Below are 27,926 nucleotides of genomic sequence, written 5' to 3'. Positions count from 1 at the left end.
CGCTTGCCTTTCTCCTGTGACCACGCCTCCCCCACATTAACTTCGAAGGGGAATATTTGAGGTGAGCAAGTACTTGGTTGACTGTGTATCATTATTTCTGGCAGTGCCCGCTACAAAGGGATGGGTGGACCGTAGAGTCTAAGGACCAATCCACGGGCATTAGGAGCAGGGGAACAATGGGCAACTTCTATACCTGTCACCAAGCAGAATGGCCAAAGCAGGTCTTTAGGAGAGACCTGAACGTGGCTGGGATCGGGGCCTTGCAGCCGAGTGCAGGGACAAGAAGGCACAAACATAGTGCACATGGGAAGACGAGGGAGCACCAGAGATTTGAGGCTTCTCTCCTGTTTTTCAGGCCCCTTGCCTGTCTGACTGGCCAGGTGGGCGGCACCTGCTTTGGAATGTGCGATGCACATCCAGCCCTGCCCCAAAGCCACTTTCCTCCAAGAGCCAAGCCCCAGGCACCAAATTCTCTCTCTCTTTCCTGGGCGGCCTCAGCAAGGCCAGCGCGGGCACCTGGGGCAGGCAATCAGCACGGACACGGGGGCTCAGCATCGCCCTTACTTAGCAGGTGTGGGACAGCGGCGCCCAACTGGGATCTGGGCCCCACTGCACTAGGCGCTGCACAGACAAGTAGTGAGAGACGGCCCCGTCCCAAAGAGCTCATAACCTAACCAGATGGAGTGGGAGGGGAAACTGAGGCACACCGGTGACGCCGCAGACAGCCGAAGTGAGTGTCAAACGCAGGTCTCCTGTGTCCCAGCCCATCATCACACCCCTTTGCCAGCAGCAGGCTTCCTCCAGCCACGCGGCTGCTTTCAGACAGCTCCCAAAGGATCCTGCATTCGCCTCAAAGTGCCGATTCTCCCCGATTTCCACGCAGAGAAACCAAACACACCAGGCACCGGAGCACCGGCAGCTCCCAGGCAGAAGCACCCGCTTAGAAAGAGATGCCATTTGCCGGCACTGCTCTGTCACACTGATAGGCGGAAGGAGGCTTTGACAAACTCGAAGGTGTGACATAAATAGCCTGGGTATTCCAGCACAGCCACTGTCATTTTGCTCCCCTCTGGGCAGCGCAGCCAGAAATGCCCATATACGGGACTGGATTGAAGGGACTTTGGAGGGTTTAAAAAAGCAGGAGATTGACCTTACTGCAGCCATGGGGTTTGCCAGGCTAATCGCGGTTCAGATCATGGGGGAGACCTGCTCTGGGGGCTACAGGAGGGCAGTTCCTGAGTGCGGCAAAGTGCTCCACAGGTGGCCAGCTGTAACAACCTAACAGTCACCCTGGGAGGGCACTTGAGCTGGAGCGGGCCACGCGCGGGGTGGGGCTGGTTGGCTCAGATTTAGGGGATTGACAATAGAACATGGAGCTTTTCATCTCTAGGTGACCGGTTCAAATCCAGCATGGGCAGGTAGGCATTGCGCATTCCTCCCCTTTTGATGGGCTCCCTGAAACGAATGGGTTTGTCTCGGGCCAGTTCCTATGGGTCAGAAATTCACAGCCTGAGAATCGGCATGGTGGCAGGCTCAGCAGAGGCCCCCAGGACTGAATGGGCCATGGAGACTGAACGCCAGGGAGAAAGGCTAGGAGACTCTCCAGTGGGGATGGCCACAGAAGTACAGAAAGGAGAAAACTCCTCCCCCTCCTCCTCCGCTCATCTGCAGAGCTTGACAATGAAACATGGAGCCTTTCACCTCTAGGTGACCGGTTCAAATCCGGCATGGGTGGGTAGGCATTGCGAATTGCTCCCCATGTGATGCTCTGTGGATCATTCCAGCCTCCAGGGTCACTTCCGCCCAGCCCGAAATCCACGTCAGTTCGGTTTAAAGAGAACATGCCAGGCATGCCGCGGTTTCAACGCTCCGAGCTCCATTTTCACCTGTCTAGCGCCGAGAACAGGGCAAACCTGAGGCCCGTGGCTCTGAAAGAGAATCGTCTCCAGAGACCGGCCTGCGCCGGGCCCAGCGGCTCAAGCTCTTAGCGAGGAGCTTGCGCTTATCGCTCAGCTGTGGAAACGTGGCCAGACAGATCTGAGCTAAACCACAGCTGCTGACTGTGTCACCTTCCCGAGCAGGAAGCAATAAATGGTGGCCTTGATGCAAAGGCGCAGCCTGGGGAAGCACGACAGGACCGAGAGATGGTCCAGGGAGGAGCCAGGCCTGCTTCTACCCTGAGTATACAAAGCCCCTTTCACAGGGGCCGAGTTTAGATTCGCTCAGCACAGATTACCCCCGAGACAGACCTGCCTGCATTACAGTACTGGGGGGCGTCTTGTGGTTAGAGCACGGGGCTGGCAGCCAGGACTCCTGGGTTCTCTTCCTGGCCTTGGGAGGGGAGTGGGGAGGCAGAAGTGGTTAGAGCAGGGAGGGGCTGGGAATCAAGGGTCCTGCTTCTCTTCCTGCCACAGACTCACTGTGTAACCGTGAGCGAGTCACTTTCCCCACTTCAAGTCTCAGCTTCCCCCCCACGTGAACTGGGGACAGCACCACAGAACCCATCTCAGAGAGGACAGGGAGGGACCTGGCCCGGGGATGTTTATTGATCTGGGCTTGTTTAGTCTGCAGAAGAGAAGAGTGAGGGGGGATTTGATAACAGCCTTCAACTACCTGAAAGGGGGGTTCCAAAGAGGATGGAGCTCGGCTGTTCTCAGTGGTGGCAGATGACAGAACAAGGAGCAATGTTCTCAAGTTGCAGTGGGGGAGGTTTAGGTTGGATATTAGGAAACACTATTTCACTAGGAGGGTGATGAAGCACTGGAATGGGTTCCCTAGGGAGGTGGTGGAATCTCCTTCCTTAGAGGTTTTTAAGGTTGGACTTGACAAAGCCCTGGCTGGGATGATTTAGTTGGGGATTGGTCCTGCTTTGAGCAGGGGGTTGGACTAGATACCTCCTGAGGTCCCTTCCAACCCTGCTATTCTATGATGTCTGCGAAGCACTTGGAGACCCTCCAATGGAAGGTGCTGGATAAGCATGCGTGAGATGCAGCTGGGAAGGAAGGGGCGAGTGCGTAGAGATAGGACTCCTGGGTTCTATTCCCAGCCTGGGAGGGAGCAGCGGACAGGGAGTCAGGACTCCTGGGTTCTGCTCCTGGCCTGACGGCTGGCAGGATGCCCTAAAACGCAGGCTGGATCTTACGCACCCGCCGACAGGTAGAAAGCTTTGCGGCACTGTCCCTGCCCAGCCAACCCTGCAGGGAACGCTCAGCAGAGGCACGTTTTCCCTCCCATTGGCTTTTAATTATATTAATAATAAAAGTCGCTTGCATGAAAACAGGAGCTTTGTTGCTTAGGAGCTCATCTGCTCCCGCTGCTTATTCCCCACTTTAAACCATAATCCTCGGCTGGGGACACCACAATTAGCCGCTGCGGAGATGGTCGCGGTGTCACCGTGGATTAGGACTTCAGCTGGGGACTCTGCAGGAGGAGCAGCTGAGCTACCAAGCAACCACCGGCCTGTTTTCACACGAAGGAGACCTTGGGGACCCCCCCCCTCAAGTCCCCTGGTTATTAGCCACACTGCGATCACGCCTAGGAGCCCCTGGTCTGGGTCAGGCCCCCACTGGTCTAGCCGCTGGACCAACACAGTCCCTGTTCCAAAGCCCCTTAACCGCGATACCAGCGAATCAAACCACCACTTAGAAGTCTCCCCACCCGGCGTCAGCGGTCTAATGTCCCCAGTGCAACCGGGCCGGGGTAGGCTGAGGGTTATGGGCCGTGCAGGGCAGATCTCACACACTTGCCCTGGGCTGCAGCATCCGGGTGGGCTCAGAGCCCAGGGGCAGGCTGGGGAGTGAGGAAGAGATGGGACGGGAAGAGGTGGGGGGCACGGGAGGGTGAGGGGTAGAGAGAAGGGTGAGACAGCAGGGAAGGACAATAAATTTTTTGGAGATCCCACCCCTAGCTGCACGGGAGTGGGGCTGCGTTGTTCCAGTCTCTGCATTCTGGGGATGATCAGGGACACGGGCCTTGCACACGGCCTGCAGGAAAAGCAGGTTTGGCGAGAGATGAAATGGGGGGGGGGGGACGAACCTCTGATTTATGAGGCTAAATCCTCCTGCCCAGCCCCCACCCGGCCCCCTCCAGCTTCCCAGAAAGCCGCCCGCATTCCCTGCAACACCTGGGGCCATTCCATCTTCAGCCAAGCATGAGCCGCCTGCAGCAACAGTGAGGTCCGCACCCTTTCCTCCCCCTCGCGCCCAGCAGCCTTCACGGGGTGAACTCCTGCTCCACCGGGTTACTCTCCCCTCAATGCGCCTGACTCACTAATGATGTGCAGGGAGCTCTGGCCCAGCCCCATGGCCCAGCCAGGGGGAAATCACCCTGGTAGGCGAGCGGGCAGGGAGTCCTGGAACCCCATACACCAGCAGGGCCTGGCTGGGAGCGACCCATGGCCCATCCCCGCCATTTCTCCAGGACGCTCGCAGGAGGAGAGACCCCCTTCTATCCAAACGCCCACCCCGGTTAGCTCAGGATCCGTCCGCCCTCCATTCACTACAGCAGCTTTGAGGACGAGCTGAAAGACGTCACAGCCCCATGCCTCACAGACGGGGGTCAGGGCTCTGCCGGAGAAGGGCAGGCGGTCACGGCTGGGGCTTCAGGATAAGACTGTCCAGAGCATAGCAACGCTTCTCTGCCCATGCCCCGGGCAGAGCTAGCGTGTACACTGATGTCACGGGGACTGCACAAAGACACGGGGATCCGAACTAGCAGCCCACAGTGCGGGATCATGGCCACTGATTACGTCATTAACGGCATATTCCACAATCGCCTCGGCCAGGCACGATCGGGGACCTCCCAACCCGCACCACGAGGCGCCGGCTCTGAGCCCAGCCCAGACACCAATTCACTGCGTCACCGCGGACATGTTATCTCCACTCTCCGGCTGCCTCCCCAGCCACAACGTGGGGACGCCAGCCCCGGCCTTACGGGGGCCCGTCCCTACTGCCCCTGAGCCCACGGGAGTCTGGCCATTGGCTTGAGCGGGACAGGGTGGAGGCTGGTGTCTGGGGCACATGGAAACACATGTCACCAAACACACCCGGGGCGGGGTTGGGGATCGAACCCCGGTGTCCTGATTTCCCCCGAGAGCAAACGTCTACAGCACTGAGGCTGTGAGCTTGCTGCAGGCCCAGGGACTCGCGTCCAGTGGCTGGCGAGGGCCCCAGAGCCGCCCGTCTGCCCAGGATCCACCCTTGCCTTGGACTGGAACCGCCCGCAGGCGAGTAACTCCCCTCGGCCAGGCAGCGATGGGGCCAGTCGGTGCCAGCCGAGGCAGAATCCCACCCCCTTCCCTGGGGCCACATGGCCCTGCGAGCCAGGGGGAGGCCCGGATGCAAGCAGTGAGTCAGAGGCAGCGTAGCAGGTGGCAAAGGAGAGGCCCAGCTGATCGCTGCTGGCGGCAGCCTGCCTGCTGGGCTGGGCTGGGCTGGGCTGGCCTGCCTCCTCACTGGGGAGGAAGAGGAAGGAGTTTGGCGTGGGAGGAGGGCACGAGTCCCCGGCAGGGGAGAGAGGGAGGGAAATTAGGGTGGAACGAGGCACCACTTGGTCTTAGCTCATCCCCCTCCTTGGCCCGTCTTCCAGTGTGTGTGGGGGGGAGGGGCACCCCCTCCTCTAGCGAAGGGCTGGCCCCCCCGGGGCAGGGGTATGTGAGTGACACCCCTGTAGAGAGGGGCGGGGGGATCAAGGCCAGAGGAGCCGACAGCAGGACACCTGCTTCCCCAGGGCTCGGTAGGGTCCAGCCGGGCTGTGATGGCTGGTGCCAACCCGGCAGCCATTCCACGTTCAGCCTCAGCTGGCACCCGGACACCAGGGTCCCTCTCCCCGCCCCCGGCTCCTACACACACATACACACACACTATGCAGAAGGTGCCCTGTGGTTTCCGCCGCCCAGAGATGGGCCCCAGCCCCAGAGCCCAGCTGTGACCTTGACCTTGCCACCTGCCCCGGCCGGAAGACAACCCTGCTGCCGAGGCACCGTGGCTGGATTGGATGGGAGGATGTGGCCATCCGGGGACAGGGATAAAGCCCGAGCGCTGCATACATAACCCAAAGCTCATTAACGGAGCCACGGCCCCGTTCTTCCAGCTCCCCACCCCTGCCACCGGTAACACGCCCCTTCCTCAGCTCCCTGCCCCGCCACACCCCTTTCCCCCCAGGCCAGGAAGTGGCTGGTAGAATAAACTCCAAATCCAGACTGAGCAGGACGGGGCCAGGGCAGAATCCCCCCCTTATGACTCCTCCTCTCCCCCCTTCCTGCTCTCGCCAGCTAAGTGCCCCCCAACCCTCGCCCCAATCTGCCAAACTCACCCCAACTTCCCACAGATGATCCCCATGGGCGCCAGCCATGCCTGCCCCAGGCAGCCAACCCACCCACCCCTGAAGAGCGCCACGAGAGGGCTGGACCGTCCCTCACGCCACCTGGAAGACGTGGGGGGTTCCCGGCTGCCCCCTACGAGGCGCACAGACGGCCCCGCTCTAAGCAAGCGAGCCAGGAGGTCTCTTACTCAGATTGCAAGCCCAGTGCAGCTGGCAGCGAGAGGCCCGGGACGGAGAAAGGAAGCGTGCGGGCGGGGGAAGGGATATTAGCGACTATCCCCTTAACCCGAACTCTCCTCGCCTCTCGGCCCCACTGGGCCATAGGCAGGCAGGCGGCCTCACGTGGACCGGAGCACTGTGGCCAGGTTTGACATGCAGGGCGCAGATGGAGCTGGGTATGGGGAGCCAAGTGGGGCAGGAAGTAAGCTGGTTTCACGGGCCCATCCTCACCTCACCGCGCGTCCCCCCACCATCAGCAAACACCACGATTGCATTCAATTGCCTGCCCCGAACACTAATGAAACCATTATCTCCCCCCCGCCCCCTGCAACCCCAGAACGGGTTACTCATTCCCCTTCCATAGATGGGGAAACCGAGGCACGGCGCTTACAGCCAAACTTTTTCAGAAGTAGCCCCTAATTTTGGGAGCCTGCGTTTTCAGACGTTCGACCTGAGATGCCCAGGGCCTGGTCTGCAGAAGCACTGAGCACCTGCAGCTCCCATTGGCTTCAGCTGGCGCTGTGGGTGCGGAGTACATTTGGGTGTGTTTACACGGCAATCAACACCTGCGGCTGGCCCGTGCCAGCTGACTTGGGCTTCTGGGACTCGGGCTACGGGCCTGTTTAATTGCAGCGTAGAGGTTCGGGCTCAGGCTGAAGCCCAGCTCTGCCACAGGCTTCCTGGGGGATTGTGGGCACGTCACTCGGTCCCTCTGTGCTTCAGTTTCCCATCTGGGAAAACGGGGCTAAGAGCACTTGGGGAAACCAAGGCACCGAGAAGGGCCGTCACTTGCCCAAGGACACATGGGAAGTCAGTGGCAGAGCTGGCATCAGCACTCAGCTCCTTCCCCCATGCCAGGCTGCACACACCTCCCCGGCCGTGGCATGCCAGACCCAGCCAGTAGCTGCAGAGGGAGGCGCCGGTAGGGCCGACAGTTTGGCCCAGGGGAGGGAGGGAAAAGCAGAGGCGGATTTATTTTGCAGTGATGCAGGCAGAAGGAAAGTGGCTCCTGAGCCTAATCAGGTGCGAGTGCAGCGTGTATGTGAGAGAGGAAATCAGCAGGCTGCTGGCAGGGAGTCTCCACTCAATCTTCCTGCAGGTTTCAGGCTGTTAGACAACTGGGCCAGAAGGCCTGCAAGTGCAATCAGCATTTAACCACTAGGACCATCGCAAACTCCCAGGACGACAGCAATCGCAGCAGCCGGCGGAAGGGGGAGGGCACTGCCACAGAGTCAGACGAGGGGCAGCCAGGCCGAGGGGGCTGATGCCCGGAAAGGAACAGCAGTGCACAAGGGAGTGGGGGGGGTGACACAAAGGCCGTGCAACCACCGTCTGCAATACCGAAGCACTATGGCCCAGGGGCAGCCGTGCAACACACGGATCCCCCGGGGAAGCACTTTTGCACAAAGGCAGCGGTGCAATCACAAGCAAAGCTTTGTTGCACAAATACTCAGCGGGTAGCAGGTAGCAAAGAAAAGAACCTGAAAGCCTCCGCACTGAAAAGAAGAAATAAATGTCAGGCCCAAACCAAACAAATAAATACCAGGGGGACCTTTGAGACCCAGGGCAAGGGAGGAGACGCCTGTCCCCAGCCACCACTGGCCTTTCATTAACCCCTTCCTGTCAAACCCAGGCACAGCTGTGCCGCTCCCACCGAAAGGCAGTTCTGCAATTTCAGACACAGCCCTGCGAGCCCTGCTTTCAAATCAAGCCTCTTCCCTCACTCAGACTCAGGAGGAGTGAGCAGTGCAGTGCCGAGCTGCTCGTTAACGGCCGCTCATTAACAGCCCTCTGGGATGAGCAAGGTACCTAGGGCACCTGCACCTCCGACTCTAATGAGCTCCATTACTGTCCTGAAGCCCCGAGACACAAATGAGGGGGCACAGGGCCTTCTCCGTGACTGATGCCGGACTGCCATGAGCCAATCATCGCCAATTTCACCGGGCGGCGCAGCGGCCGGCACGGCCAGGGGAGAGAAACAGCCAGAGGAACAAGCAAATCCTGGTGCTCGGCACCGCCTCTGACTGCGGGGGGCGCTGGCTCTGCGGGGGTCACCATACCCCACAAAGCAAGAGAGAAGCCACCCGGAAAGGGAGGGACCCGGGCAGTTGACTCATTGTGGCAACTGCAGGGAGGTGGGGGAGGCGAGGCGGCGGCTGCCGAGAAACGCCCTAGCCTCACCACAAATGCACGCACACGCCCCCGGAACGCTCCCTGCACCTCGGCCCTGTGCCACAAGCCAGGCTGCCACCCACAGCCGCCGGTGGCCCCTGCCCGCCGCCAGCTGGCTCAGAGTCAGTGGGGCCCAGGGATGAAGTGCTGCTTAGCTTCCCACACCGGGGGGGACACAGTAGGGGATATGGGGCGGACACCCCAGGGGAGCAGGAGCCCTGAGATGAGATGTGGGGGTTGTGTGTGTGTGTGGGCGGGGGTGACCTCAGCAGCTGTGCACATGGGCTCAGGCCTAACAGGGGTAGGGGAGCAGCTGCAGCCAGCGCACAGAGCCATCCTTCCAGCCCCCCCACACAGGGGGGTCTCCCCCAAAGCAGCTCCTGCAAACTCAGCATGCCCACCTCCTCTCGCCTTTCCCAGCCCAGGGCAGGGGCTGCGGCCATCCACCCATCCCGAGAAAATACAGGTGTGCTCAAGGCCACAGGTAACGTCTTCTCTTGCTGGAGCCTAGGCTGTAGGGGAGCTCCCGGGCTGAAGGACCGGGGGTGGGGACTCACCCCCATCCCTAGAGAAGGAAAGGGAATGCACCTGCACCCAGGGCAGTGCCTCGCTGATAGCTGAGGCGCCGGGAGCCAAGAGTCAGACTCTGATCTCAGTCATGCCACTGCTGTCAATTGCATCACCGACTTCAGACGCTGACTCCAGCTCCCAGCGATAGGGGCCAAACCCATGTCACATGGAGACCAGATGGTGCCCTGACTTACATCCTATGCCACGCAGGCCCGTTTTGTGGTCCAGGCCCCCGGCGGGCATCCAGGAAGCCGTGTTCTAATCTTGCTGTGCCACTGACTCCCCGTGCAACCTTGGCCAAGTCAGTTCAAGGCCCCGTGCCTCAGTTTCCCCATCTGTAAAGCGGAGACACTTGGCTACGTGCCCAGCGGGCTGGGAGGCTCAGTTCTTTGAAGCTCTTTGACAAGAGTGTTAACACCCAGGCAGGACTTAGCTGCTGTGCATCCACTTCAGGGGTTTCCCCTCCAGCCTGCCCACCCGCAGCCCACTCTCTTCGAAGCACCGCAGATCTGCATGTCGCCCGCAAAGCCGCCTTCCCCCCATCAAACAAAACCAACAGCCCTCGCACGCAGCCCGGAGCTGGGGGGGAAAAAAAAAATCCCCACCCACTGCAGTGCAACTTCCTGGCTCCCTGCACAATCCCCCTCCCCAGGACAAGAGCCTGGCCCTTTCTGCTCCTTCCCAAAGTAAGCGCCAGAGACCCTGGCTGCGCAGGGCTCTCCGGGAATTCCCAGCACCACGGCCGCTCCTGCGGGAGCTGGACTGGGACACAGGCTGACGCACCATCTCCCGCTCACAGGCTCGGCTCCCCTCCACACAGGTAGCCCCATGGCATTCTATTAACTGGGAGGGAACCTTCCCCATGCCCTGTCCCTGGAACCACTTGCCCATTGGGCTCGGGCCTTTTCACTCAACGTACAGCCAACAGGCCAGCTAGAGTAACGCAGCAGAAAGAGATTTTTGTGCCACGAAGGTTTCCGAAGTGTTCTCACCCCCTTTTATAGAAGAAACCGAGTCACAAAGAGGGGAAGTGACATGCCCAGGGTCACACGGCCAGGCAGCAGCAGAACCCGAATAGAACCCAGGAGTCCGGGCTCCTAGGCCCTTGCTGTAAACTCTCCCCCCCAGAGCTGGGAACAGCAGCCAGGAGTCTCAGCTCCTATTCCCGCACTTCGACCACACCCCCGCCCAGCGTCTGGAAAAGAGCCCAGGAATCCTGACTCCCAGCGACGCCTGCTCTAACCATTGGCCCACATTCCCACACAGAGCCCGGGAGAGAACCCAGGAGTCCTGACTCCCAGCCCCTTGCTCTGGCCAATAGACCACACTCCTCCCTAGGCCTCTGTCCAACCGCAGCCGGAAATTCAATTAAAGAGGAAAAAAATACTTTCTCAAGCCTGTTTTCTAGTCCATTCCTAGATCCTCACTGACAGCCTGGCTTTCCTGCTGGCTGCACCCGAAGCTGCTGGTGACAGGAGGAGGGGAGATGGGCGTAGGGAAGACAAGCAGAACCATGGACATTCGACAGGCCTCGGACCCCCCTGCCCTAATCCCTGCAGGGCCCAAGCCGCCCCCGCAGCGAGCTCCACACTGCCCACTCCACCTCCTCCCCCAGCGGCTCCCTCTGCCACCCCCCGCTGAGCATCCCAACCTCCAACCCCGACCTAAGCGGGGCTCTGGCTGCCTCGTTAATGTTTACTCAGGTTAGTTTAGCAACGGCAGGTTGCTATGGTAACCTTTCAAGCCATGCTCCGCCATCGGGCGACTAAGCCACGAGGCGCGGGCGCAAGGGCCCCCGTGGTGTGTGGGTGTCACCTTGGAGACTCTGCGGGGTGCCCCCAGAACGGTCTGATCGGCGGTCTCCTTGCTGCTCGCTCACACGCACACACACCTTTCACTCGGAAAATGCACACCTCCTTCCCCTGGGGCAGGGAGCGGGGTCTAGTGGTGAGAGCACGGAGCTTGGTGTCCGGACTCCTGGGTCCGATTCCCAGCTCTGGGAGAGGACCAGGGCTCGGGAGTCAAGACACCTGGGTTCTAGTCCTGACTCTGAGCTGTATTCTGGTTGTCAGGACCCACGACTGGCGGTCAGTGCGCCTGGCTCCTACCCCCGTCTCTGCCATTCAGCGTCTTTGGCCAAGTCCCCGTCCCTTGGTTTCAGTGGACACAAGAGACCTCCCCTCGGCCCAACGTGGCCGTGCGGCTAGCTAAGGCCTCCGCAGCACCCAGCGGGCCTCGGCTGAAAGCCACTGCGGACGCCACCTCCAAAAACACAAGGAAGCAGTTCCCCTGAGGCCTAGCTCCCCAGACAGCTGGCGCAGACCTACCCGGTGGGCCCCTGCGGCTGATCCCGGGCGGCTGAGCAGAGGGCAGGTGAATGCGCCAGCCAGACGAAGCCCGGCTACCTTCAGTGACCACAAGGTTCAAGTTGCACAAGCCTCCCTCTCTCGCTCTGTGCTGAAGGCTCCTTCGATCCGACTGTCTGCACCGCGCTCTGCCAACACGCCTCTGTGCTGCATTATTTATAAAACCCAGGAGCAGAGGGCCAGGCAACAGCTGCAGAGCACTCGACAGCACCACGACCCCGCCGGGCACGGCCCCAAATCCGGGGGGCTGCACACGGGGGAGGGGGCTGGGGAATTTTCCCATTGGTCTGCAGAAGTCTTGCCCCCTTCTCCCACCCTCCCATGGAAGGGCGAGCCTGGGCGTTCCTCATGCTCTGCCCGCTCAGGAGGGGGCGGGGAAGGAATATCAGGTCCCTCTGCCCCCTCCAGCAGCCCCTTTGCAGACCGGTGCTTCCGCCAGCCACATGATCCGGGGCCTGCCGCTCCATGAGATCAGCCTTCATTGGTGGCTCTTCCCGGTCACGTGACGCGGGTCACGGAGGTCCAGCATGTGGAGACGGCCCAGGCTTCCCCGTCTCCCCACATGCCTTCCCTTTAAAGCCCAGGCACCCCCAGAGCAGACGGGCCGAAGCCATCCAGGGAAGGGCTGCGAGGTTTCCCATCAGGGGGACAGATGGGGGAGATATCAGGGAGCGCTTTCTCTGGTAGACACACACACACAAACGTGCAAAGCCAGGCGACCTCTGTCAGGGCCATGAGAGCAGAATCCGGCCCCCCCCCTCCCCCCCCCCGAAGCCCACACCTGCTGTTTGTCGAAGCAGCGGGGGTCCATTTGCTATCTCCGACAAGTCTTCCTTAAGCCCTGGCAGAATTCATCCGCCTCTTCTCCCCACCAGCCCCCACCTTTGAGACCTGGGAAGGCCAGGTTAGAGCTTGAATTTTGTATGATTAATTTCCACATCGAGAGCTGCCTTTTCCTTCAGAATGCTCCCCCATCCCGCCCCACTCCCCTCTTGTTCTCCTGAAGATCTTCACTGGCTGAAGCGGAGCCGGGCTGCCGCTCGGATTAATTCTGCATGACTGCCCGTCTCCACAGGGGTGTCTAAGACCCTTAGGCCTGCAGCAAGCTTTAAAATTCCTCCAGCCCAACTTAATTCCCTCTTCCTGCAGTGCTGGCGCATCTGCTGCAGCTGAACACGGAGAGACTGGAGCACCCAGGAACACAGACAAGTCTGGGGGTGGGCCTGAACTCACTGGCAGACCCCCCCCCCCTCCCAGGGACAGCAAAAAGGATCACAGTAGCCCCTCACCCACCTGCCTCCCCTCCCTAAGACAGGAGGAGCGAGCTGTGACATTCTCCCTACGGCTCCCACGCCCCCATCATCCACCCACCCCATGGCCCCCCTGGCCTTTCCCAGAGAGGAAGGCTGGATCTGGTGGAGTCAGGCACAAGGCAAAGAGTTTGGCCATCTGCGTCCAATGCCCTTCTCTGCCCCAGTTTGTCTGCAGGAGCCAGGGCAAGTCATTTCTCCGCTCTCTGCCTCGGTTCCCCATCTGTAAGGGGGGGGGGTAATACACACCGTGCAGCGGGGCTGGCAGAGTTCATCCCTTGGTGGTCGTGTGTGTGTCTGTGTGTGTGTGTGTGTGTGTCCGTCCAGAGAGAGAAACACAGCCCTACGCACGCCCAGAAGACAGAATCGTTGCCCACAAGTGATCAACAATCTCAAGTCAGGACCCCCATAAGCATGAGATTGGCTTAAAAATAACGAGATTTTAAAAAACACACATTTTGGGCCTTTTATTTGCTTTCTAGTACTTAACCCTTTAGGGATCGTGTTTTCCAGCTTCTCTGCAACCATTCGGGGGGTGGGGGGGGGGGAGAAACACACACTTTTTTTTTTTCCCCCTAAATGGAAGCCAAGAATCTCCTGTAATCACATGACTCTGGGAGCTGGGGCTTTAAGAAAAAATAGAAAATGTCATGAGAGCTGGGCATTGCTGAGGGCCAGAGAATGTCTCTGAGTGCACAAGCTGCACAAATGCATGCACACCTGCAGCACCACTTAGGAGAAACATACCCCGACCTTCCGTGTGGTACTTGATTTTCAGGCATATCGGTTGACCTGACTGGTCAAACCAATGGAATGAAATGGGGCATTACCCTTGCAGAAATGGTCCCATTGCATTTGATTCAGGCTCTCCTGCTCTGCGAGACGGAGGAGGACAGCTAGGAGTTTTGCTCAGCTCCCTTGTCAAAGAATATGCCCAAGATTTTCAAAAGTGACTAGTGATTCTGGTGCCACCTTACAGAGGCCTGATTTTCAGAAAGCACCGAGCAACCCCACCTCTGAGAATCAGGCACCTTTCAGGTGCCCAATTTGGGCCCCCCAAATCACTAGCCACTTTAGAAAATCTTGCCCTACAGTGGTTAATAGTCTTTCCCCTCCACGTACGTAATACACAATAGAGCCAGTTGCAATGACGACATTGGAAACTACCAGCCAGGTTCTGCTCTCGGTGTCAATCCAGAGTAACTGCTCTGAAGACAACCAATTTACACTGGTGTGAACGAGTGCAGAATGTGGTCCCCCAAGAACAGCCTGGCAATGACTCTGCAGACGGGTGAACCTCGTGGTCTCTGCCCCACCAGCGCAGTCTAACGCACATGCCCCTACCCCCAAGGCGCAGAACGGGTCTCTTGGCACTCCCTCGTCTTGCTGTCCCATGACACCACATGTGACTCCAGCAGCTCCCCCTCCGAATCTTGTAGCAAGGCGCTGAAGAGCTGTGCAGCTGGTCTTACAGGGAGGTGGTGCTGACAAAGCCCCCCTGCCAACCCTTTCAATAGCCACCCTTCAGACAGGGGCATTCGCATTAGCTTTCCTTTTAAAGTTACAAAGTCCTGGGGCCAACGGTGCCAAGCGCTGGCTGCTCGCAGCGGCGGGAGCGGAGGACACCGGGCAACCTTGCACGATTGGGCTGCGAGAAACCTCGACGGATCCGAAATACAGGAAGCCACGCAACGGCGTATGATCCACTGCCCTGGGAACAGCCGACGCTCTCTCCGAGACATGACCTCTCCCATTGCTCTTTGTGGGCTTTAACCCTCTTACTCCCCCCTCACCAAGCCTCGCTTCTCTTCCTGGGGTGATCGGTTGTTTTTTATTGAACCTTTCATCTCGCTTAGACTGGAAACTCCCTGGACTGAGGGTCTCATCTCTGCCATTGGCCTGTGAGGCACCATTGTGCACATATGGTGCCATATAAGTCATAATAGCATGGGGCTACTAGTAGGCTGAATGGGCTAGTGGTTAGCGCACTAACCTACGACTCAGGAGACCTGGATTCAAGTCCCTGCTTCACCACCGACTTCCCCTGTGACCTTGGGCAAGTCACCTAGTCTCACCCCCTAAGCTCTATGGGGCAGGCACCGTCATTTACCAGCTGGGTGTACAGCGCCTAGCGCCCCGGGTCCCAAACTGCCTGGCCTCGAGGCACGACTGCAGCATAAACGTCTAATAAGCAGCATCCTGACCGGATAGCTGCCTTGAACGTGTCAATGGTGGCACGGCTTAGAGCTGATTAGAACCAGGGTTTGTCTGAAACGGCATGCAGCTGTGTCTCTCTCTCTTTCTCTCGCACACTCCCCCCCACCCCGCTGGCATTCCCACAATGCACTGGAGCAAACGAAGGCAGAAAACGGTTCCTTGCACTTTGAAGACTCAGAATCCTAGGAGCTGAGAAATTTAGCCGTGGGGCAAAGCTAACCTGCGGGGGAGGGGAACAAGGTGCCCCCTTGCGGCCCCCACCTGAGAGCCGGAGCCTGCTCTCCAGCAAAGCCACCCTTCCCATTGCAAGAAGAAATACCCTCAGCGTGGGGCACCAGAGGCCCTGCCCCCTGCCACTTGCCCCACTTTAGGAGACGAAAGGAAGGAGTGGAAGTCAGCCCACCCCAGCTGCTTGCAGAGCGGTGGCTACATGCATTTAAATCACTTATATCTTTACTTTCTCCTGTGCTGGCTGCGAGATGGGCTTTTTTTGCATTCATAATTAGGGGGTGGAACAGATGGCGAAGGGTTCGTTTAAAGTAATGCATCCATTAAAATAACCTTCGCTGTCGGGGACTGCGCTCCGACAGGGGCTTGCTTCACCGGAGGCGGATGGGGAGGGGAAGCCTCATTCTGCTGTATGTACCCAGAGAGCGAGCAGGCTCACATGTGCCCACCTGAATACCACCGGCATGGCACAGTCCGGTGGCCTGTACACCAGACTAGGAGCCAGGTAATCCTGGCTTCTAATCTTGGCTCTGACAAAGCCCTATTCTAGTATGGCTTTGGTCAAGTCACAGCCCCACTCCAGGCCTCAGTTTCCCCATCTCTAGAATGGGGATAATGGTACAGACCCACCTCACAATGTGGCAGTTGTGAGGTTTGTACAAAGTGCAGTGAGCTCCCTAGACGACCGGGGCTAGGTAAGTGCAGGGGACCTGCTGGGGACCCCAGAATTTAGCAGAATCCATGAGGGTGGCTCCCCCCACCCAAATCCACCAGGGTGACTGATTTCCAAGTCTTCTCCAAGAGATCCCTGTAATTCTGGGAGCACCACCGGGGTGCCTGGCATTTTGCTGAGGTGCAGGGATAGCAGCGATCAGGTTCTGCTCTCGGCCACGCTGGAAGGAATCCGGATTTGCTGATCCGCCCTCCAGCCAGGGGCAGGGAGAGCAGAACTGGCCCAGCATTTCTGCCTGTAAGGCGCTTACACTCCAGTTGTTGCATCTCAACTTCCTCTCCGAGAGGTCCCCAGGGAAGGGTCACAGCTGAGCAGTCACTGTAGCCCTGTGACAGCACAGGGAACCCCCCAGAGCAGAGGCAAGAACACCTTTTAGCACCGCATGCCCTCTGGGGAAGGCCTGGAAGATGGGAGTGTGGAAGGGAGTGTGCTGGTAAACCCCCACAGGGGCCAGCTACAACTACCCAGACCAGCCTAGATGAGCTACAGACCCCTGCAGCCCCTTCCTCTCCTCCCCAGTGCCCCCAGCGCCAGCCCCGACCCCGGGCTCTGACTCTCCCAGTGCAAAGCTGAGGTGGGACTGAGGAACGATCATTAGCCATTCCAGGCCAGCGGCAGCAGAAGCTGCCTCTCCTGTTTCAGCCCTGGCTCCCAGGAGAACTAGGGGAGGCTTTGTTCAGGAATCAGAGAGCGGGCCAGAGAGAGAGACGGCCCCTGCCAGCTCTTGTGTTTCACTCCCATGGAATGCTGGGGAGGGGAGGGGAGTCAGGAGCCCCTGCAGGGTTCGGGGCTGGGCTGGAGGGTGCTTCTCAGCCTGGGGGAGGGGGAAGCCGTGGTGGGGGGGCGGGGGAGATGGCTCTGAAAGCAGATGTTTGCCTGTGTCTGGTGGGGAGCTGCAGGCCTCTGCAGGGGGGATGTGTGTGTATCAGAACATTTCAGGGGTGCAGATATGTGTGATGGGGGGACAGTGCCTCTTGGCTTGGGGGAGACTAAGTGTGTGCTGGGGGCATGCTGGTGTCAGCAATGGGATACTAGCTCGTAGGCAGGCCCTGCGGCTCCTAGTGCATGCATCTGTGTGCCAGGGGCGGCAGATAGAGAGCTTTGTGTCGAAGAGATGCCCGCTGATTTCCTGGGCTCTCCGTAGGTAGCCGAGATCCCCCTCTAGCAAAGAGGCCTGCCGCTTGCCGGAGGGGGTGCAGGTTGGTGTTTTTCGTTATGCCCTGCCTGGCAGAGAGCAAAGACCTCCACAGCCCCTTTCCTGAACATGGGGATGGCCAGCAGGGTAGAGAGGGCAGAGAATTTCACACAACGCATGGTCAACCTGTGGAACTCCTTGCCAGAGGATGTTGTCAAGGCCAAGACTATAAGAGGGTTAAAAAAAGAACTAGATAAATTCATGGAGGGTAGGTCCATCAATGGCGATTAGCCAGGATGGGCAGGGATGGGGTCCCTAGTCTGTTTGCCAGAAGCTGGGAATGGGCACCAGGGAATGGATCACTTGATGATTCCCTGTTCTGTTCATTCCCTCTGGGGCACCTGGCACTGGCCACTGTCAGAAGACAGGATACTGGGCTAGATGGACCGTTGGTCTGACCCAGTATGGCCGCTCTTATGTCTGTCCCTCCTGCCCCATCGCCCTGGGAGGAGAAGGGGTCATGGGGGTGGGGGGGTGGGGAGGCGGGTCACAGGCAAAATTCCCGCCTGCCCATCCATGTTCAAATATTTAGTGTGTGCTCGCGAGGTGCTTCTGCTGCCTTCGGGGCATCCCTGCGTTTGAAGCAGCTGAGAGGAGCCGAGGTGGGAAGGGGGAGGGAGAAAATGGGGGGGGGGGGTAGAGAGAGGGGAGGGAGAATGCCAGGCCTGAGAACAAGCTTTGTGGATTGTTTTCATCTCCTTACAAACCGCTGACATGGACACTGCCTGGGATGAGGAGCCCCCTGGATGGTGGGTGGGGGGAGGGAGGAAGGCACCTCCACCCGGGCTCCTTTCGCTTGTGGGGCCGGGGGGATGGGGGGGAGACAGGAAAGCAGGAGGCTGCAGCCTGAGGATTACAGCTCCTGGGGTTTTGGCTCAGGAATTCACCTTTGATCAGCCAGGCGACAGCTCCCCACACCCACCTCCATTCCCCCCCCCCCCACCCGAGCCCAGGGGCGAGATGGCAGCTTGGCTCACGGGGAGCAGGCCCCAGCTGGACCCCGCACACACGCCCGCCTGGCAGCCAAACGGCAGATACACCCCCCCCCCCCCGGGTCTCGTCCCTTGCCCTGTCCCCTTCTCTCCACCCCCGCTACCCAGCACCTCCCAGGGGCCAGCAGACAGCTGGGACGCATCGAGAGCCAACATGAGCAGCTGGACTGGGCCTCGGCTTTCGCTAGCACATCGGGGGGAGGGGCGGCCACCCCCACCCCCACCCCATCACACAGCGCTCGGCCCCTCCATTTCGCTCCTCCCCACAGCACCCGCTAGACCCACGCCAGGACCAGCGGTCGTCCCCACTCTGCACCCAGCAGTGGGCCCTGGGGACCGGCAGACACCTGCCCGCCGCATGAGGTCCTGGCAGCCCGTCTCACCCTAGACGCTCGGCATCCCCCTTTGGTCATGGGTCAGCCCAGGCCTCTTCCCCCTGGCCCTCTCCAAGGGGCTTCGCCCCAGCCCCCAGGTGAGTGGGCATGGGGAGGTGGTGGCGGGGAGGTGGGTGCTTCCTTGTTGCCATCCTGCCTTTCTCTATCCCACCAGCTCCCCTGGGCACGGCAGGCCCATCCCCATCCTCACTGCTTCCCTTGTTTGCACATCCCAGGGGCTCCCACACAGGGGGGTCCTGCCCGATCCCGAATGGGGTTGTCCCCTCCCCTCCCTCTTGGCCTGGAGTTCTCATCACGCTCACCCCCGGCCCTCCCAGGATGCAGCTTTTCAGGGATGGCTGTGCTGGGGAGCGGGGGAGAGACGCCACAACATCCTGTTAGCACCCCGCGGTTGGCGGAAGCCAGCGGACCTGGTGTGCATGTTGGGGACACCTGGGAGAACACGCCATGTGAGCGGGGGCTGCTGGGGAAGCCGGCACAGAGGAGGGTTGCAGAGAAACCAGCTAAAACCCGGTTATGCGGGGACATGGTCCAAGACACTGCCCCAGGATCCTTTGGGGAAAGCCCACACTGGGCCAGAGCAGGCCAGGGTCATGTTACAGTACGCGCCCAACGCCCCTCCACCAGCTGCAGAACCAGGAGCCTCCCTTGCCATGGAGAAATCCCTGGGGTCTCCCCTCCCACCCCAGCACGCACGACGCGTATGGACCCCTAGCAATCAGGGATGGAAAAGACCTATGGGTAGCAAGGAAGGGGGGCCCAGGGGTTAGGGCATCAGCCTGGAACTTGGGAGCCCTGCATTAATTCTCTGCTCTGCCACAGACCTTCCCCTCCCCACCCCAGTCACTTTATCACTCTGTGCCTCAGGTCCCCTCTCTGCACAAGGGGGTAACAGCGCTGTCTGGCCTCCCGGGGCATGCGAGGACAAACACACTGAAGACTGGAGGTACTTAGGGATTATAGTAAGAGGGGTCACAGAAACCAGCTCCCCGTCCCCGGCCAAAGCAGGCTCAGAGCCGCGCTACGCGGACTGGTTTAGCACGTGCCCCGAGATGCTAGGCCATGCTCCCAGAGCTCCCACTGCCAGGAAGCTTCCTCCTCTGACAGCAACCAAAGTTTTCCCTCCGCCTCCCTTCCTCTCCCAGGCCCATGCAAACTAATCTCCCTGCAGCCTCGGCATATACCCCCAGCCCCATTCGCTCCAGCCCATAGCCAACCTATCCTTATTCAACCCCATGTCAGCCTCCCCAGCCCCGAATCGGTTTTGCTCCTCTTCCCTCTCCAAATGAGCCCAGTTCTTCCTTGGTTACGAGATGCCCAGAGCCGAGCATGGCAGACCTGGGGCACTGGTGCTGGGATAATCCAACTACCTATAGATTTACTGTCACTTAGAAAAACGCCAGGAGCTGCAGGAAGCGTTACAAAGGTGCCAGTGGGCTGGTGGATTGGTAGGCAAGAGAAACCCCTCCAAATCACAGCACAAATAAAACCCTCCCCCAGATCCCAGTCAGCCTGCCCTGCTGGTCCTTCCAACAGGCCCTGACGGTCAATACAGCCCAGCCCCCCATCACACAAAGCAGGGGGTGGGTGGTACTGGGAGGAAGGAGGACACTAGCTTCCCCTGTTCCAGGTCTCAGAGCACAGAGGCCCAAGGCTGCCCTGGCTTTCTTTGTTATCATCCAGCACACAAGTATGCAAACCCCTCCCTGTTCAACCTGCTGCCCACTGTCACATTTCGGTTTCTCCAGGCCATTACTTCTTCCCACACTCTCTTCTCATCCAAGATCTGGTTCGGCTAGTTTTCCCATGGCTTTCTACTAGCCACACTGGAAAACAAGGAACGAAATAAGAGGAAGATAACTTTCCCTAAACGTTATGGCTTTTTCCCCCTCTTCAATCTTGGGTCAAAATTTCATTCTGGCAGCAAAGTCCCATCCAACTTGAATGTCCTCCACCAAACCCAAACCTTCGTTCGTTATTTTCTGGTCTCTCCAGAGCCCGTGGGGTTATTTTTCTGTCTGTCTTGGCGTTCCCGGCTCCTCCCAGTTTAGTATCTTCTGGACCATCAAGACTGGTTCTAAAGCAGCCCCTGCTAGGCCCCTAACACTGGGCCAGGCGCTGACTTATCACCCCTGCCTGACCACAATCCTTCAGCTACTTTTCGGTCCCCACAGGTCTCCTTCCAGGCCAAGACGATTTTATGAGACCCTATCAAAGACGCGACTAAAATCCAGGTGCATTACAGCTCATCCATCGTGCTCCCCTAAGAGTACCCCTTGTATCATCCCACCCCAAGCAAAGCCATCACATTTTATTCTGGGTAAATTCCTGGGGGCCAGCTGGGGTCAATCAGCGTAGCTTCAACCACTTCCAAAGAGCCACCTGGATTTACAGCACTGCAAGATTTGATCTTTATGGCGCCAAGGTTCCATTAACCTCCAGATATTTAGACCCTGATCTTGCGCAGACTAACATCCAGGCTTAGCTTGGGTAGACCCATGGACGTTAAGCGACTGCACAAGACTTTAGAGGGTTGGGACCTTTGACATTTTTCTCTTAAGTGCGCCCCTCTATTTAACGTGGGACGATAGAAGTTCCTGGCCAGCGAACGCCAGGATCATGGCGTCCTCCTTTCGGAAGACCAGTACCACGGTCAATTTTCTCCAGTCTCCCCATATCTTGCCATTTGAGGATGCGTCGGCGTTCTCCACATCTCCACACGCACCTATGTTGAGTGGTCGCTTGCCCTCCCTGGTCTTGTCTGCCAGACGTCAATGTGTCTCGCCCCACTTCCCCAGGCACACCCCCGGGGTGGAGAAGTCTCTCGGTCCCTAAAAAGTGTCTTTTTTCCTGCCTTTGCACACGCGTCCCCTCCCCATCCAGGTCTCGGCTCACCAACCCATCATCTCCTCTGAGCTGGGGGTCCCCAATAGCCCCCCATCTCTAAGCACGTGCCTCTGATGGGGCATCTCCCCACAATCCCCATTGTGGCCTCTTCAACACCCACCCTGACTTGCCATGTCTATGAAAATCTGAGTCTCCCAGGCACATGACCTAGTCTCCTGCTCCACAGCCAGCATGCCCTGCTGCATCCCTTTCACACCCTCCCTGGAGGGGGGTTGGGATCTCTCCCCCCCCCCCCAGGGCCCAACGGCTGCTGCCACTTCTCACTAGCATCTCGCACTTTGCACCCAGCAACGCCTGGCCTGCGAGTCACATTCCACCACCTCACGGGGCGGCTGCTGCCCACCTGGGCTGGCAGAGGATGCAGAACAGTCTCCCCTGGCCTGGGTACCAGGCCGCCGTCTCCCCCTCTCCAGCACCTTGTCCCACAAACCTGGTCTGGTCTTACCCCCCTCCCATGGCAGAGACGCTGACCACCCAAGCGGAGGCTACAGACCACGGGCCGCTATCAGCCACTTCCGTTAACCGCTAGATCCCACTCGCAGGGCTGGGAACAGAACCACTGCCGTCAGAGCTTTTGGGGGGAGGGCTTGGGGTCTCCCAGGCTGCTACTGCCTCACCCCTCCCTTGGATTGAGGCAACTCTTCTCTCTAGCAGCTCGCTCCCAGATGGAGGGGGACACACCACCTTCACATACACTGCGTCTCTCTCCCCGGCTCGGCTCTGTGTGCATCCTGCAAGCTCTAACAGATGCTCCCCTGGGGCAGCCCTCCTGCCCAGGCAAGTAACTAGACCCAACGGGCAGCCCATTGTTTGGAAACCCGCTCCACCCATCCCCCCCAGCACCCTGCTTCCCCTGGGCCAGGGGGCTCCGGTTGTTAATTAGATCCCCCGAGTGGTCTCTCCATGCCCCAGGAACCTCCCCGCCCCGAGGGCATTGGGGGCTAGCAGCCTTCCCCATGCCAAGAAAACATCAGCCTGTCTCGGTGCTGGGAAGGTGCAGTGCCAGGGCACAGGGAGGAAGGAGAGGGACGTGACTCCCATTGACGCCCCTCCCCGGGTCACGGCAGGACTCTCGGATGCCGACTTTTGCTTTTGGCTGTTGCACCCAGGACGCAGGGGGACACCCGGTTCTGTGACGGCCAATGGAACCGGTGACTGACGCCAGCCCCGCAGAGGAGATCGTCGCGCCGATCTTCCCCGTACGCAGCCCCAGCAGCCAATCCACAGAGAGGAACAGGGACTCAGCCCCCGACTCCCCCCCCGCCATGTATCTTTGTGCTTTGCTGAGACCGAGCCCAGTTCAGCAAGCTCCCAGCCCAAATGGACGAGTACTGCCAAGCGGGAAGTGGGACGCTTTCCTCACGTGTTCTCCCACACACACCTTATCACATCGCAAGCACATGCTACCCTCTCGACAGCAAGCAAGCCTGGGCCCCGAACGCAGCCCAGTAAACTCCAGGCTGTTTCTCTTTACGCCGCCAAACTATCCCAAGAGTGTGTCAGATCCCTGTCATCCCCGGGCTCCAGGATATACCCCACAAAGAAGCGCAGCAGGCACCTCAGAGATCACATCTGAAGAAAAAGAAAATTCCAGCCTTAAAGCTACGTTTTGCTGTGGAAACAAAATATTTACCCATGTGCCCACGCAAAGGTGAAAGAGTGGATGATAAAATGCACCAGTGCGTGTGCACACAAGAGACATGGCAACGGTTAGTGCAATGCACCAGTCTGAGCATGCAGGAGAGAGGCGGTGCACTAGTGCTCTGCACAGGACAGTGTGCAAAGAAGCACAGGTGTCCTGCTGGTCCGTGCAATGCACCAGTACGTGCCAGGAGGCATTATGACTGGCCCTGTAATGCACAGGGGGACACACCAGTTATTTCACAGTGAGTAATACACTCACGTGCACAAAGCCTAGGAGCCCTAGGGCACAGTGCGATGCATTTGCACATACGTTCGTTCTCTGGCTGGCATGTGTCATGGTGATCAGGGCATTGCCTCAGGAGTGCACAAATGCCCCAGCGAGCAATGCAGTCACGCGTTTATGGAGGAGAGTCAAAGTGTCCTGGGGAGCTGTGCAAAGCACCAGAACAGGTGTGCAACAGAGAGGCGGAGTCACAGCAGGCACTGTAACGCACTCTTGTGCGACAGACAATGCCTCACAGCAGAGCCGAGGGGCAACAAATTGCACCAGCGAGTACCAGTGTGGGAAGGGATGTGAACCAGCAGCCACAGGGCAACACACTTTTCATGCTCCCCAGCCTGGGAGATACCACGCAAGCTCGAAAGCAAAGCTTTACCTGTCTGCCCCAAACCCACCAAAAGTCAGGGCTTTGAAGCGCCCGTCGTGCATCACCTGACATGGAGGTGGTGGGGAAAGCTGAACATTTATTCTTATTCCCTACAGAGGTCCAGGTTATCAGCAGGGCTGGAAATGTAACAGCATCTCCTGCTGGATTTTATTCCACATGGATATAAAATGTACGGATCTACTGTACGTTTCACATGACCCTTCCAGGGATCTGGCCAAAAACATGGTCTACGCCGCCCCCCCGCACAATGGGTTTGCTAAACATCTCCGTTCTGCGTTGTCCTCACTCATTCCAGGTGTCGAACCAGGAATAACTCCAAGTCAATGGTGGCATGCCAGAGGAGAAGACAATGAGCCCCCACGGATCTAGCGAGTCGACAATAGATACATTGATCATATGCACTCATACAGAGGGGCAGGATTTTCAGAAGCGACTTGGGATTTTGGGGGCCTGACCTGATCCACTTTAAAGGGGCCTGAGTTTCAGAGAGAGCATACTCAGCACTTACTGAAAACCCGGCAGGTTGGGCACTCAAAATCACTAGTCACTTTCGTAAGGCTCAGCCCGAGAGGACAGCACATACCTGACTGACCATTACGGTGCACCGCGGGCAAGGGAGAAGATCGCCAATGCAAAGGACTCACCACACATCCAGCCAGACAGAGCCACAGGCTGGTGTCCAGAGGCCCTTCTCTGTTGGGTGCTGGGCTCCACTTTCAGGAAGAAATCCCCCCCATCCACCCACATTACAAGTCCAGACGTAGGAAAGGGCCCTCCTCACCAAAGCCCTGTTTACCAAGAGCTGGTTTGCAGCACTCCGGAGAATAGCAGGAGCATTTCAAGGCCCTGTTTCCACTTGGCTGACACATGCTATTTATAGAAGCCTACAATTCTCCCAGAGCTTTCCTCGGGATCTCAGCAGAAATAGACTGCCCCGGGTCCCTGCTGCCTCTTCTAAGGAGGCCAGGGCAGGCACTCTGTCCAGCTAGCCCCTTCAAGCCTCCTATAACCTTCCATCGCCTCTCCTTCACCAGCCTCCAGCTCCCAACGCTGCATCACGGCCATGCCAAGACTTCCCCTTCAACCCCACATTCAAGGCAACGGGGCCAATTCTGCTCTGAGCAACGCTGGTGCCAACCGGGAGCAGCTCCATTGAACACAACAGAGCCAGACTATTCTGCATATGCGTTAGAGGAAGGGAGCGGGGTGCTTGCTCAGTGCAAAACCAGCACGAGTGAGGGCACAGTCAGGTCCAATGGGCTAAAATCGCCCCGCTACGTAACGGCCCGGGAGGCAATGGGCTGCAGTGGAGTTGCACCAGGTATGGTTTGGCCTATTCAGGTTGCATAGGTATAAAGAGCAGCATTCTCCCCCGCCCCTACAAGACGACAGTCACTGCAAGGGGACATTTAGTGAGTCATCACGCCCCAATTCAGCAAAGCTCTGAAGAGGTCGCCTTGAATTCAGTGGGTCTTCAGCTCCCGCTCAAGTGCTTTGCTGAATCGGTGCCCGAGTCCTTAGAGTTCACTTCTGCTCTCCGTCATGCTGGTGTCAATCTGGAGTCACTCCACTGAGCGCTGGATTTATAGCGGCGAAACTGAGCTCAGAATAGGGCTTTTGATCTCCACTCCCAAAGCAACATGCCAAGTTCTCTATGCACTGGCCACCTGGTCTTGCATGGGGAGAAAACCGGCCCCTGCCAAGTGAGCTCGCGGAGTAGTCAGTCTCCTCAGCCTGGATGTTAGGGTAGTTTGGTTTTCTGGATGTATAAGAATCTCAGTGTTTTCCAACTAAGCACCCAGGGGGGTAGTTCTGGTCTCCCACTAATGCCGCTCAATGGAGTTACTGGGTCTGAGCTAAGAATTCCAGTGTGTTATTAGCAAGCAGGGGGTGCAGCGCCTTGGCACCAACGGAATTAAAAAAAAAAAAATACCCAAAAGAAAAAAGACTCTTACAAAAAATTTGGCCCCTAAGAACTAGATCTGTAAAATTTAAGGTAGCAGCAGGATCTCCAATGCATCCAACTTTGTGCAGAAATCCCCCCTGGATACTTCAGCCAAGCACCTTCACCATGTTTGCAACTAAAGGCCTTTATGGACCACAAAGAAAACTCCCCCCCCCCACAAATCCCACCATCCAAAGGTCTATCCCTCTGCTGCCCAGCAGCCCCCACCCCTTTGGAGCTGGCGGGGGGAGGCACAGCAGGAAGGGCTGGGTTGATATACCAGAGATACAGGCGCACACGCGAGAAAAGAAATATCACCACAAATTTTGTTGACATCCTTCATTATAACTGCCGCCTGCCTTCTAGTGGACAGAAGCCAGCCTGACAGCTGTCACTCAGCAATCCCACATGCAGGGGGAGGCAGGCAGAGGAACCCTGTGAAATCATATCCCTCCAAAAGGAAATGCATAGATTCCACGCTTATTTATTTATTTAAAGAAGTAGGCGACTTTGTTCCACAGGTAACGCGGGCTCTAGTAACACCCCCCGCCAGCGCGTGCACACAACTCTGCTTGCCAGACAATGTCTCCCCACCCCTGCCTTTACCTCTCCCCCCCCCCACCGCCTTCATATCCCCCTTGCCAAACATTTCTGCGGCTTTTGCTCCTTGCACTGCAATTAAAACTCCAGCAATTTGAGAACAACTCTCACAGAGGATGCAACTTCGCCCCGCCAAACTGGGGGGTTGGGGGGGGAATGAGCCAGAGCCAGGAGGCGTCTGTCCCCGACACCCCCACGCTTTTGCCTCGAACCAAACCCACATGCTGAAATAATAAAGGACTGTTGGCTTGATCTTCCATTCCACCCCCCCTCCCCTCGCCACCCACCCTTCCCTTTCAAAGCAGCTCCCCACCCACCCACCCCCGCCACTTAGTAAACATATCCTCTTACTCTGGGGCTTCTCAAATGCACGGCCCCTGCCTGCATCGCCCCCATCTGCATGTGCAAGGCAAGATTAGTGTTTACACCTAAAGCGATTTTCGGTAGGGATTGAGTCTTTTTTTTTTTGGTAAAGGGTGGCGGTGGGACACACACACACACACACACACACACACACACAGCCACCGAGAGATGGAGAGGTGGCTGCCTCGCAGCGTATTGCAAGGCAGTCGCTGGAGTGGTGTGGGCTTCGGGGAGGGCGGACAGGAAATCAGAGAAATACAACCCACTTGGCCTCAACTGCTGCCAAGCCGCTACACTGGGAGACAAAGGCTGTTTCATCTGGACTGCACGGTGCCCTTTAACCCCCTCCCCACAGAGTTTGCTGCCCAAGCACTCTGCAGCAAGTTGCTAGATTAGCTCATTACTGTGGGGGGAGGAAAGGAAAGGGGGGGGTCGCTTGGCAAACGCAGCAGCCCCGGGCGAGCGGAGCAGCGTGGGGGTCCCGGGGGGGAGAGGGGGCAGGGAGAGGAAAGGTTGGGACTCACCAGCCGGCTGCGGGGCACCCAGCCCTTCCGAAGCCGCCCGCCGCGGGAGGTTTTTCTCTTCCACCGGGGCTGAGTCTTTGCTGCCAGAGAGATTCATGGAGCCCTCAGCACCACCGGCCACCTTCAATGACAGCATGTTCATCGCCTCTGCTCACATTCTCCTCCGGCAACTCGGCTGGACATGACCCCCCCCCTGCCTAGCCACCCCCCCCCCCTTCCGATCCCCCCCCCCTTGCTTTCCGCCTGCCTGGGAACCACACAAAAGAAAAGCCAGGAGCAGAGGGAGGTGGGGGGGTTGCAAGCCTGGGAGAAATCGCTCTCCACCCTCCGCCGCGGCTCTCGGGGCTGGGTGGGAAAAGGAAATGAAGACACAGAGCAGAGCCCTGGCTTTTGCAGCGGAGGCTGCTCGTCCCCCCCCCTTCCTCCTCCTCCTCTTCCTCCCCCCTTCCTCTCTCGCCTTCAGCTGCGCTCTGCCTGCCGGGCTCCGCCGAGCCTGCCGGGCTCGCTCCCGCCTGCCTCTCCCTAGCTCTGGGGGCTGCTGCCGCCGCCGCCGCCTG

At 58.6% G+C, this 27,926-nt stretch overlaps 1 protein-coding gene across 4 annotated transcripts in view; it reads right to left on the bottom strand.

Annotated features, from left to right (window-relative positions):
- AHDC1 (AT-hook DNA binding motif containing 1) overlaps positions 1 to 27,926 on the bottom strand; it is a 113,573-nt gene that overhangs the window by 85,592 nt on the left and 55 nt on the right. For 2 of the 4 annotated variants that reach the window (XM_054011910.1, XM_054011914.1), the window contains exon 1: positions 27,370 to 27,528. In XM_054011910.1, coding sequence (XP_053867885.1) covers positions 27,370 to 27,511 — 142 coding nt within the window. In that variant the 5' untranslated portion in view covers positions 27,512 to 27,528. Of the gene's footprint in view, positions 1 to 27,369; positions 27,529 to 27,826; positions 27,912 to 27,926 lie in introns of those variants that run through there. The other 2 variants (XM_054011911.1, XM_054011913.1) reach the window with 2 other exon arrangements.

Source organism: Malaclemys terrapin, chromosome 22 (assembly GCF_027887155.1).
Source record: "Malaclemys terrapin pileata isolate rMalTer1 chromosome 22, rMalTer1.hap1, whole genome shotgun sequence".
In the NCBI taxonomy this organism is placed as follows: Eukaryota; Metazoa; Chordata; order Testudines; family Emydidae; genus Malaclemys; species Malaclemys terrapin.
Note: the sequence above shows the minus strand (reverse complement) of the source record. Positions and strands in the feature narration are given on the sequence as shown.